Genomic DNA, 10,410 nt, shown 5'->3' on the forward strand with positions numbered 1-10,410 from the left:
GAGAAATGGCACTTTTGTAATAGTCATATATAATTCTTAATATCTATATATAATGTCATATTGATATAACATGAAAGGTTGTTGGTTATGGTGGGCGAATGGTTCGTCGCGTGTGCCGAAACCATGCTGCGAAATTTTATCATGCAGGTTATGATACAACTGTCCAGCTATTTACAGGTACATTCATGCGTTCTCGTGCACCGTTCCGGTCTCACGCCCTCCAAGATCCCTTTTTTGAGTTTTCTTTTCGTTGTTCTGTCTTGCGTAAATCCGTATAGTCCGGTTGCGGCAAGATAACAGGGGAGATAGGAGAGAGGAGGCTAGGATAGGAAAGGAAAGGAAAAGTTGGGGGTAGTCTCCTTTGGGGCGGGGGGTGCGGGCATGTACATATATTACAACTGTGCAGCGAAACATAAAGTTACTGAAAGGTTTTGTGTGTCTTTAAGTTTGTAATCCGATGTACATCAAAAGTCGTCTCTATGCGTCATTTGTTGAGGAAAGGTGCGTCGTACAATCGAATCCTCTATGGGCACCCCCGTCCTGATGGTACGCTCCACTGTGCCAGTAGGAGGAGTCACAAACTGTTTGTAGGGAATTGATTTCGGATGCTGACGAATTCCCTTCACGCCGCTTAGACCTCTTCCGGTTGCGTAGAATGAACACTAGCATTCCCACGACGGTGAATGCGGATGTGACAAACACTAGCAGCAAACCGGGGACCAGCACTGAAATGGACACCCTGTTGGGCTCCACATACGAGTTTGATCGTGTCCCCGAATCTAAAGTGTACGTGCTGTTTTTGGATAAGGAAGTTGGGGAGATTTGGTCATACATTTTGGGGCACATAAGGTCATTGCGGACGTATCGGAAGTCGCGTTTCCAAAACTCTTCGGGCGACTCGCACTTCAGGTCGCTCACAATGACGTCTGCTCCTAGTTTTTCGGTCCACTTCTTGAAGGGGATGATGTTGCATGAGCAATCCCATGGGTTCCCATGCAAATCGATCTGAATGATGGAGTTGAGCTGGTCCAGGACGCCAGCTACGGGGAGATGGGTAAAGTAGTTATTATGTAGACTAATTTTTGACAAGGAAATTCCATAAAATGAATCCACAGGTAAGGATTTGAGCAGATTGTTGTTGAGGAACAGAACTCTCAAATTGGGCATGTGGCCGAAGGCACCCGCCACTATGAGCTGGATGTCGTTGTATTCCAAACTTAGATATTCCAGGTTCACAAGGCCAATGAACATCTCCGCCAGTAGTGTATCCAGATAGTTCTTATCCAAATAGAGCCATCGCAGCTCGCTAAGATTCTGAAAGGTGCTGTTGTCTATGACCTTGATATTGTTGCCTCCCAGGTCGAGCAGATTGAGGCTGGAGTAGCCCAAAAGCTGGTTCTTTTTTACTGCGTGGATGTTATTCTCTCTCATGTTGAGCTCATGGGCTGGGAGTGGTTTAGGTTTCAGATTGGCCAGGCTTTCAATCTTCTTGCTCTCACAGTTGACCCCCAGCCCCTGCCTGGAGCCCACTAGCTTGCACGTGCATGGCTGCGGACACGTAAGGTTGTGCGGCTGATCCCTGTCGCTACTCATGCTTGTCACTACCGGGGTGGGCTTGGTCTTCAGCTGCCAGTTCTCACGGGACTTGGAGCGGGATTTTGGCCCATGCCCACCACCTCCTCCAACGGGTGTGGGGGGTCCACTGGCATTTTTGCTCGGCTTGTAAGGTGTGGGACGGGGGTTGGGAGCAGCAGGGTTTGAGGTCTGGTCCTGGGTGGGTGGAGCTACCAGGCTGGTGTCTACCCCCTCGCTCTGTGACGGGCAAAGTTCCGCCTCCAACGTCTCGTTCAAGTCGCTGCCCTGCAGCCGTGTGGGCGCCTCGCATATGACCCGGCCGATCAGAGCGTTATGCGGTATGTTCTCCAGCCATTCCTTCAGAGAAACCAGGTCGCAGTTACAGTCCCAGGGGTTGTCTTCCAGCAGCACCTCTGCAATGCCCGGGATCTGCTCCAAAACCCCCTCATAAGGCACCGTTTTGATCCGGTTCCCTCTCAGGTCTAAGTGCGTAATGGGCACATGCTGAAAGACGTTTATAGGTAGTGCACTGATGAGGTTATCGTTCAATATTAACACTTCAAGTTTATTTAGGTCCCTGAAAACAGCGGGGTCAATGTCCCTCAAAAGATTAAAATCAGCTTGGAGATATTCCAAGTCGTCTAATCCCAGAAATGTACTCCTCCTGAAGGAGCGGATCTTATTGTTATTGATGTGCAGCCGCTTAACGAGCTGCAGTCCCAGAAACGCGCCCGGCACTATGTCGTGCAAGCCGTTGTTTTCCAAATGCAGGCTCACTGCGTTGTAAAAGTTGGCGAACTCGTTTGGAAAGAGTCTTGACAGTGAATTCCCGTGCAACAGAAGATGATAGAACTGCGAACTGGGACCAGTCAAATGCTGCAGCGTGGTCAGACTCCGTTTTTCGCAGTCTATGTGCACATCGCCCTCAACCTCGTTGCAAGAGCATATCTGCTCCTTACAAACGTCCCTTGTAACATTTCCACTGGCAACACAAAGAGCCGCATTCAGTAGAACAATCCAAAGCAGCATTTTTCAGCGTGGGCAATTCATTCCCGCTTTAAGACACGCGAGCTGGGGCTGTAATCACAGAAAAAGCTGCCGTGAACGCACACGCAGACGCCGCGCTTGACAAAGACGCACATCCACGCTGCGTCTGACCTGCTCGCCTTGTGTCCGGAGTTTGAAAATGACCACATAAACGTCTCTTTCACAGCGGCGAGTTCCCCAGAGGCTTGGCGCGGTGTCGAGGGCAGTCAGAAGCGGTCAAAAACACCGAAAGCACCATGGCTCCGTCCCGCATCGCTCAGTTCATTCAACACTGACCTTGGCGAGAGGGGAAAAAAGCGAACAAATCCTCATATGTTCTCCTGCGCTTTCCTCCGCGCTGCCTCTGCCGATGCCGCTGCGTCGGGAGCTGTTCCCTCTCCCCCCGGTGCTGAATTCACACACCCAGCGCTGGCGAACACCATCCCCTCCTTTCTTCCTCTCTTTCACATTCCCCTCTTTTTTGCTTTCTTTGTGTTCGCATTAAACGGAACGCGCAGATCATCCTTTACGCGGTGCCTCTTGGAAAGATCTGACACCCTCTGCTGAGCTGTAAAGGGAAGCGGGCTGAGGGAATGCCGAGCGGAGAGAGAAGAAATCAATCCACGTTTAAAATGTCCACACTTTTAGTCCGCTCACTGCAGAGTTTTCTTTTTTTTCCTCTCTCTCAAAGCGCAAAAACGAGTCAAAAAGACGTGATCCTTAATCCAGTCCTCCCATTACGCGCCATCCTGGTGACTTTTCCTTGCACCTCTTGCTCTGAAAAACACTGTTGAATGCGATGGGGGGGAAAAACACTGATCCGCTACAGGCATGCCTCAGAAGAAAAAAAAAATACACAACAAATGATGCGTCAGAGCGGGCACCGAATATGCGCATGTGTGTGTGGCGTTAAGTCTTTCTTTTTCTACCTTTCCCGTCTTTTGGCAGAAGAATAGACCCCAAAAACCCGAGTATTTTTTTGGGCGCAGATGTCTCAGCCTGCGTTTTCAGCTGCTTCTCTTTGAAATACGTGGAGTTTGAGGTAGTTATTTTCCCCAGCCCTCACGCATCTCACGCACCGCGCCACTCGCCCCCTCCCCTCCGCTTCATCTGCAGTGGAATTAAGAGGAGGGCAAGCGAAGCAAAAAAGAAAAAGTGGGAAGTTAAATATCCCTCGTCGGTGAGAGCTGACATCATGTCGAGAAGCGGAGGAGACGCTGGAGGAGACTCAGGCTGGCGAGGACTCATTAGGACTCCCACATCGCGCGCCGGTGACGGGGCTCGTCTCAAACCACGGTCTGTCTGGGTCTAACCCGTTGGTTTTAAACGCTGTCTGCCTCTGCAAATGTCTCATAATGGCGAATTTATGTCCCGCCGTGGTTTTACCTTTCCACACACACTAAAAGCTGTCAAATCTCCACAAATCACGGAGGAGCAAAAAGCACCGTCTACAACCGTTACACACCGCATTAAAATGTGTTTTTGGTCCGTGCAGCTTCAAGCAAGAAAAGATCAAGTTTTTATGATGTCAAACTTGTGGTCTATGGGTCAAAAATGATGCGGGAATTCATTTCAATGGATTGATACACAACACTTAATTACTTTCCACCAATGTAATTAGTTAGTTATTATATATTTTGGACATTTCAGATAAAACAAACATGTAAAGTACATAAACCACTCCTTTTTTAACAAAACATGTTGGATGAATTTTAGCACTTATTTTATCCCATTCCATTACTTCCCACACAGTTTCACATGTGATGCTTCCGGTGGTTTAGCTTCTCTGAATTAAGGCTACCGCAGAAAATAATCAATCAATAATAATTACATAATAACACATTTACATAATTTCTTCCTGTTTATTTTTTATATAATGAACTGTCTTAAATTTGTAGCATAGTTTTATTTCCTCACTTACAGTATTCCATAATCTTAGCCCACTAGAGGAAATGTCAAATATTGTTCTACTTGTGTGAGTCTTATGGACTTTAAAATTATGTTGTCCCCTTAAGAAGTTGTCCCCTCGATTCTTGAAAACAAAAGGTGTAGATTAATTGGTAAAAGGTTATTACTTTCTCTGTATCAAAATCTTGATGTTTTATTCCATTCATCAAACCGCTGGTTGGAGATGGATATTTTTTTCATGAGCCGTTTGAATCTGAACTACATCAATTTCTCATTGAATTTGTGCATTATTTTTATAGATTACATTGCAATTTAATTTTATATCATAGATGTTATCAAGTCATATTTATTCATGTATTCCCTGTTTTGTATGCCATTAATAATTAAACAAAAGGGAAAAAAAAAGCTCTGAAGTAAATTAGTAAATAGCCTATTCAAACCTTACTGCCTTAATTTGGAACCCTTACATTTTCAGACATTTCCACATAGATTGTCTTTGTGACTAAATACAAACAAAGAAACATAGTCTGATCAACGTTATTAGTCATTACAGTCAGCGTTTGTCACTTCTGAGATTCACTTCAACGGTTGAAGTGAATCACAGCACTTTCTATTGAACAGCTGTAACATGTTCTAAACGACAGACCTCAATAGAACCTGTAATAAGAAATAAGAAATGATCAAAAATCCACTTTTCTAACCTGAAACTTCTTAGTCACCTCAGAGACTCCAGACTGTATTGACAAACAAAGTCACTTTAGCTTGTTAGCGAGGCACTTCTGGCCAATCACTGTCCTAATGTGTTGATTGGCCCATTAGACTGTATTTAAAAAAGCCTTCCCACAAAACACTTCTTTAAAGTCCCTGGTGTCTGGTGGGAATTACTGTTTTGCTTGGGGACTGTGAGTGGAGTAAAGGGAACCACAAACCTAATGACACTGAGCCAAGTTTCACAATTTTATGTTCTAGGACAAGACAAGTGTGTCGAGGACGTGTCCATGTCTCTCATTATGGGGAAGAAGATAAGGTAAGATCATTTAAGTTATGTCGTGTAGATATCCAACAAGAGACCTCAGTGCCAACAGTAATCCAAAAGTGAGGACAAAACAAAACAAACAAATACATACATTTAAGGTGCGTGCACTTCTGGCATCTTTTGGTCAAGATGTTATTGCTTTGCCTGGAATGTTCCATAATAGAACAATAAACTTACTAATTCAACAATTTAAAAAAAATAAAACACATGTTATTGATTAAGAAACAATAGTTTAAGTTTTAATAGTTTAACAGTAATGAGCTCTCTATGGAGACAAGCAGGTGGTGGACTCAATCCACAAAAGCTACACCGTACACCTTTTAGTTAAAATAACTTTATAGGTATTTACTTTGATTGATAATTACTGCTTCAATTGAAAAGACTCCTGGACAATGTCTGACGTGAAAAATGTGAATTTGATATATTTTGGGCCGTTACCTCTGTTCCATTGCACAAGTCTTAAAAAAAAAAAAAACATGTCATTCATAATTCCTGCTTTAAAAAACAAGACAAACAAAATTGTAAATACAACTGTGAATCATTATTATTTTGGTAGTATGTGACTTTTGTGCTATATATTTCATCCACAAGAGTTGATTGCCTTACTGTCTTTTTCTCCGCATGAATTTGCAGGATTGTGGTGGTAAACGCTGTTGCTATAGAGCTTTGGTTATTGTGAGAAACAGTTTTTTAAGGTTTTAAGGATCTAAGCTTAAATATCTGAAGTCTACTGTTGTGGCTATAGTTGTGGCTATTGTTTACTGAGTAGATAAATGTGTCTGGGACCACATTATCTTGGATTTGATACCATTAACATCAATTTACTCGTTGAATTGCTTTTCATAACCAGCTAAGTGTCTGTATGTTTTCCATTACATCCCTGCCTGGTATACGATAGTTTGACAATATAACGCCTCTTTACACGTCTCCTTCAGGGATCGTTTCCTGTGACCTACGCCGCTGGTGCTGCCTCAGTCCCTCCCCATATCCGGCTAATGGCTGTTTGGCTTGCAGACGCTCAAATTGGCCCGCCCCCCGCTGAGATGGGGATCAAAAGCGCGTGGCGATGTTGTCTGAGCTAAAGCAAGTTACCAATAGTCGATGGCGGTCCCTGGCGAGCCGAAATGCAAACAGGAGCGGGGCGGGATAGACAGGCGAGCGACGCCGAGCCAAGGGCATATCACTGATTCGCACTAATTAATTGGATGTGGGGTGTATGTGTGGAATGGCGAGCAGCAGGGGTGTGAGGGTATGTGAAGATGCCTGCTGATTTGGTGTAGTGTGGACTGTATTATGTGGATGATATGTGATTATGGACAGAAAAAAGTCTATGACAGCATTATATTTTTCAAAAGCGGATGCAAATGTAAATGGAGATCATTTCCATTTACGGGTAGTGAAAACTTCCCCACACATTTTGTCGTTGGAACATGATTCATTTGGGGCAGTGTTTCTCAAAGGGATGTGCGTGTTGCATGAATTTTGCTTAATCTATGGTTAAGTTTATTTATTTGAAACAGGGAAAGTGCTTAGTCCACAATATACATTATCCTTATAAGGAGATATGCATTGTACCAGATGTAGCTCAAGTGCTAATTTTGTCCCTTGGCAGTTGGATTACTAAGTCCCACTGAGGGGAGGAGCCTGCTGTACATGTTTTTAGTGGTTATGGGAAACCGGAGAACCCAGAGGTTTTATTTAAGGGCTGCAAGATAAATCACCAAATTCCAATTTTAATGGACGTAATTAGCAAATTGTAAAGGCTGCACTTTTAGTACCATCTTTTTCTCCACAAACAGCAAAATATCTGGTCTTATTCTGCATAAAAATTGCAAACCCTGCAGTTTAGATCCGTGCAAACATGTTCTGCAATGTGATTCTTTTTATATTTTTTATTTTGTAAATAGTTTATAGGCCTATTTCAGTATTTCTGTCAATTCTGGAAGTGTTTAAAATGTGAACTTTGGAAATCACAATCACAATCTCATCGCAACCACACTACCGCAAACTAGAATTGTACTTCAATATTTTTTCCACAAATTGTGCAGCCCCAGTCTGTATAATATTAAATGTTGTGTTGTAGATGCCTCATGGCCAGGACTCCCTTCAAAAAGAAAATATCAATAGAAATGAACTGGTTAAAGATTTTTTTTCTGATTTTACCTTTTGAATACTTTGAGACACTGTTTTGGATTCAACTATTAATTAGTATTCAACTAATTGTTGTTGTGTTTTTTTATAGCGTTGAAAGTACTGTATTTATTATTCGAAAAGCCAAAATATTTTCTGTTAATGCCTTTTGTAACATTTTAACAGCTAGTCCCTTTTTTGTTCTTTTCTAAACTCATAGATCCAAATGGAAACACAGCGATCCACTTATTTATAGAACGGGCCTTCCATTCCCTGCCCCGTATGTTATGTGAAGACTTCCTGCTGATAAAGTACGCTGCGACCTACCACATGTGTGCACTGTACATATGTCCTTACATCGCATGTGGGGGGTTTCCATTGTCAACTTGGTCACGCTTCACTGTCCCAGCTAACAACCTAACAATGCTGACGACTCCATCTCCCCCACCCCTTACCCATCCTCCCCCCTCCCTTCCCCTTTTTCCGAATAATCCTCTAAACAGGATACATTGCATTGGTACATTAGGAGAGGGAAAAAACGCTGATCTTATAGTCAAAACTAATTGGATTATGAATATGAATTTATCCTGCGGAGTAAATTGCATGGGGCTTGCAGATATGATGCGACGCGGATACTGTCGGCTAACATTAGCGTGATGAAGGACCAGAGGAACTGGGATGTCACTTGCATATAAAGTCACAGGGCAAACAACTGACACTTGGGATGGGAGTCAGAAAGGCACATGGGATCAAGGTGAACAGTGTCAAAGCAGAGGGTGTAAAGGTTGGATTCTAGTTCTTAGTCAGATAAAATGCATTGCATAGGTATTTTGCTAACTGGTCTGGTAGTTTCTTTGTTAGTGTCAATAGCAAATTAATTACTTGAATCCAGGCAAAAAAAAGAAAAGAAAATGTCAACAAGAACTGAGCAGAGTGATTTTATTCCCCCAACAACTGCCATTTACCTTTTTGTATTCCATCTTTGGATGTATTCACAAATATACATTTATTTATGTGCCCTTGTCTTTGATAAATGTACAGCTCCAAAGTTGAATGTACTTGGGTAATTTGGTTCTAAATGATTAAAAAATATGTGACTCAATTATTCCAAATAACGGAAAGAAGCCCGGGGTAAATGTTTTCGATATACATTCCTCAATAAGTATTATTACACCCTGTCAAGGCTCCCTAAAATGACAATTAGTAGAAAGGATCTTTTGTTGGAAATATCCAATGTACTTTGATGCATGTTAGACGTCACTCGGAGCTGGTTACCATGTGACCCAGTCCCCCATGTCTTAATTCAGTTTATAACAGTAGTGTGCAGTGACTTTTATGGATGGGCAAGCAGACGTGGGGTGTTTATCGATATTTAGTGGATAACCCCAGTCTCTCACGTGAATGTGCTGAATGGATTAAGTAGGCTAATTTCACTGACCAATTTACGACAGTGCTCTATGTTATAAAAAAATATTGCCTGTATATCTCATCTAATCATTAGAAACGTTAACAGAGCTAGTTACAAACACAGACTTCGAGGGCCGTATTTTTCCCCCAGAGGTAGCATTAACGAGAGCCTTTTACAGGCGGCAGTTAAAAGGGTTCTATTTTTCTACCTTAACGCAGGCGTAAAGACGCTGGACATGGCCGCTGGAGGTTTGAATGGGATGGTGCCAGTCCATATATGGTGATTGTGTTTGATCCAATGACTGATAACTGCGGCATTCGAAAGCACCACTTGTGCCGTGATGTTTTTCATGGCCTCATATCCAGGCAATGAAAGAGGTGAGCAATAATATTGTTTGATTTCCAGTTTTTCAATGTGTTCCCAACATTTGAAAAATGAAATACATAAGTACCATAGAATATTGAAATGCAGCCTCGGAGCATTGTTTCTTTATCAAATTCACCTTTATTTGTTTTGCTGTTATCACCGTGTTGCCCGGACCAAACCCAGACTAAACTCAGACTAAACCCAGACTAAACCCAGACTAAACCCAGACTAAACTCAGACTAAACTCAGACTAAACCCAGACTAAACCCAGACTAAACAATCTGCGCACATACTCTGAACTCGACTGGAGCACTTCTTCCGCTTCCTCGGCACCACCATCACCCAGGACCTCAAGTGGGAGCCCATCATCAGCTCCCTCATCAAGAAGGCCCAGCAAAGGATTGACTTCATGCGGCAGCTGAGGAAAGCCAAGCTGCCAGTGCAGATGATGGTGCAGTTCTACACAGCCATCATTGAGTCCATCCTCACCTCCTCCATCACCGTGTGGTACGCTGGAGCCACAGCCAGGGACAAACAGAGACTACAGCACATTGCTGCTCTGCATCTCTGCTGAGAAGGTGATCGGCTGCAGACTTCCATCTCTGCAGGACCTGTACGTCTCCAGGGCTCTGGGATGAGCAGGTCGGATCACAGCCGACCCTTCTCACCTGGATACGGTCTATTTGAGCCACTCCCCTCAGGCAGGAGGCTACGGTCCATCCGAACCAGAACCTTCCGTCATAAGAACAGTTTCTTTCCCTCTGCCGTTGGACTCAAGAACACCTGTCACTTTAACTATAATTTAATCACTCACTCCGCTGTTCACTTTCTGCACCACATCTGTAAATTCAACTGTCAATTGTGTGTACATAGTAAGCCTATTTTTACTTTTATCTTATAGCAGATTTACATTGTTTTTCTTTTTGACTTTATATAGGTTGTTTATCTTTGTTCATAGTTT

The 10,410-nt window shown here is 43.2% G+C and overlaps 1 protein-coding gene across 1 annotated transcript; it reads right to left on the reverse strand.

The window, feature by feature from the left end:
• Positions 1-250: 250 nt before the first annotated feature.
• LOC140378747 (SLIT and NTRK-like protein 1) lies at positions 251-3,535 on the reverse strand. Its single transcript, XM_072464136.1, has one exon. It carries the CDS (start codon positions 2,602-2,604, stop codon positions 478-480), a length of 2,127 nt encoding a protein of 708 aa, XP_072320237.1. The 5' UTR covers positions 2,605-3,535; the 3' UTR covers positions 251-477.
• Between the last annotated feature and the right edge of the window lie 6,875 nt (positions 3,536-10,410).

Source organism: Eucyclogobius newberryi, unplaced genomic scaffold (genome assembly GCF_026437365.1).
Source record: "Eucyclogobius newberryi isolate DKJ021-1_F unplaced genomic scaffold, fEucNew1.0.hap1 SCAF_1, whole genome shotgun sequence".
Lineage (NCBI taxonomy): Eukaryota > Metazoa > Chordata > Actinopteri > Gobiiformes > Gobiidae > Eucyclogobius > Eucyclogobius newberryi.

What these genes read in the sequence shown, in the direction of transcription:
- LOC140378747 (XM_072464136.1), bottom strand. Translation starts at nt 2,604, where the DNA reads ATGCTGCTTTGGATTGTTCTACTGAATGCGGCTCTTTGTGTTGCCAGT.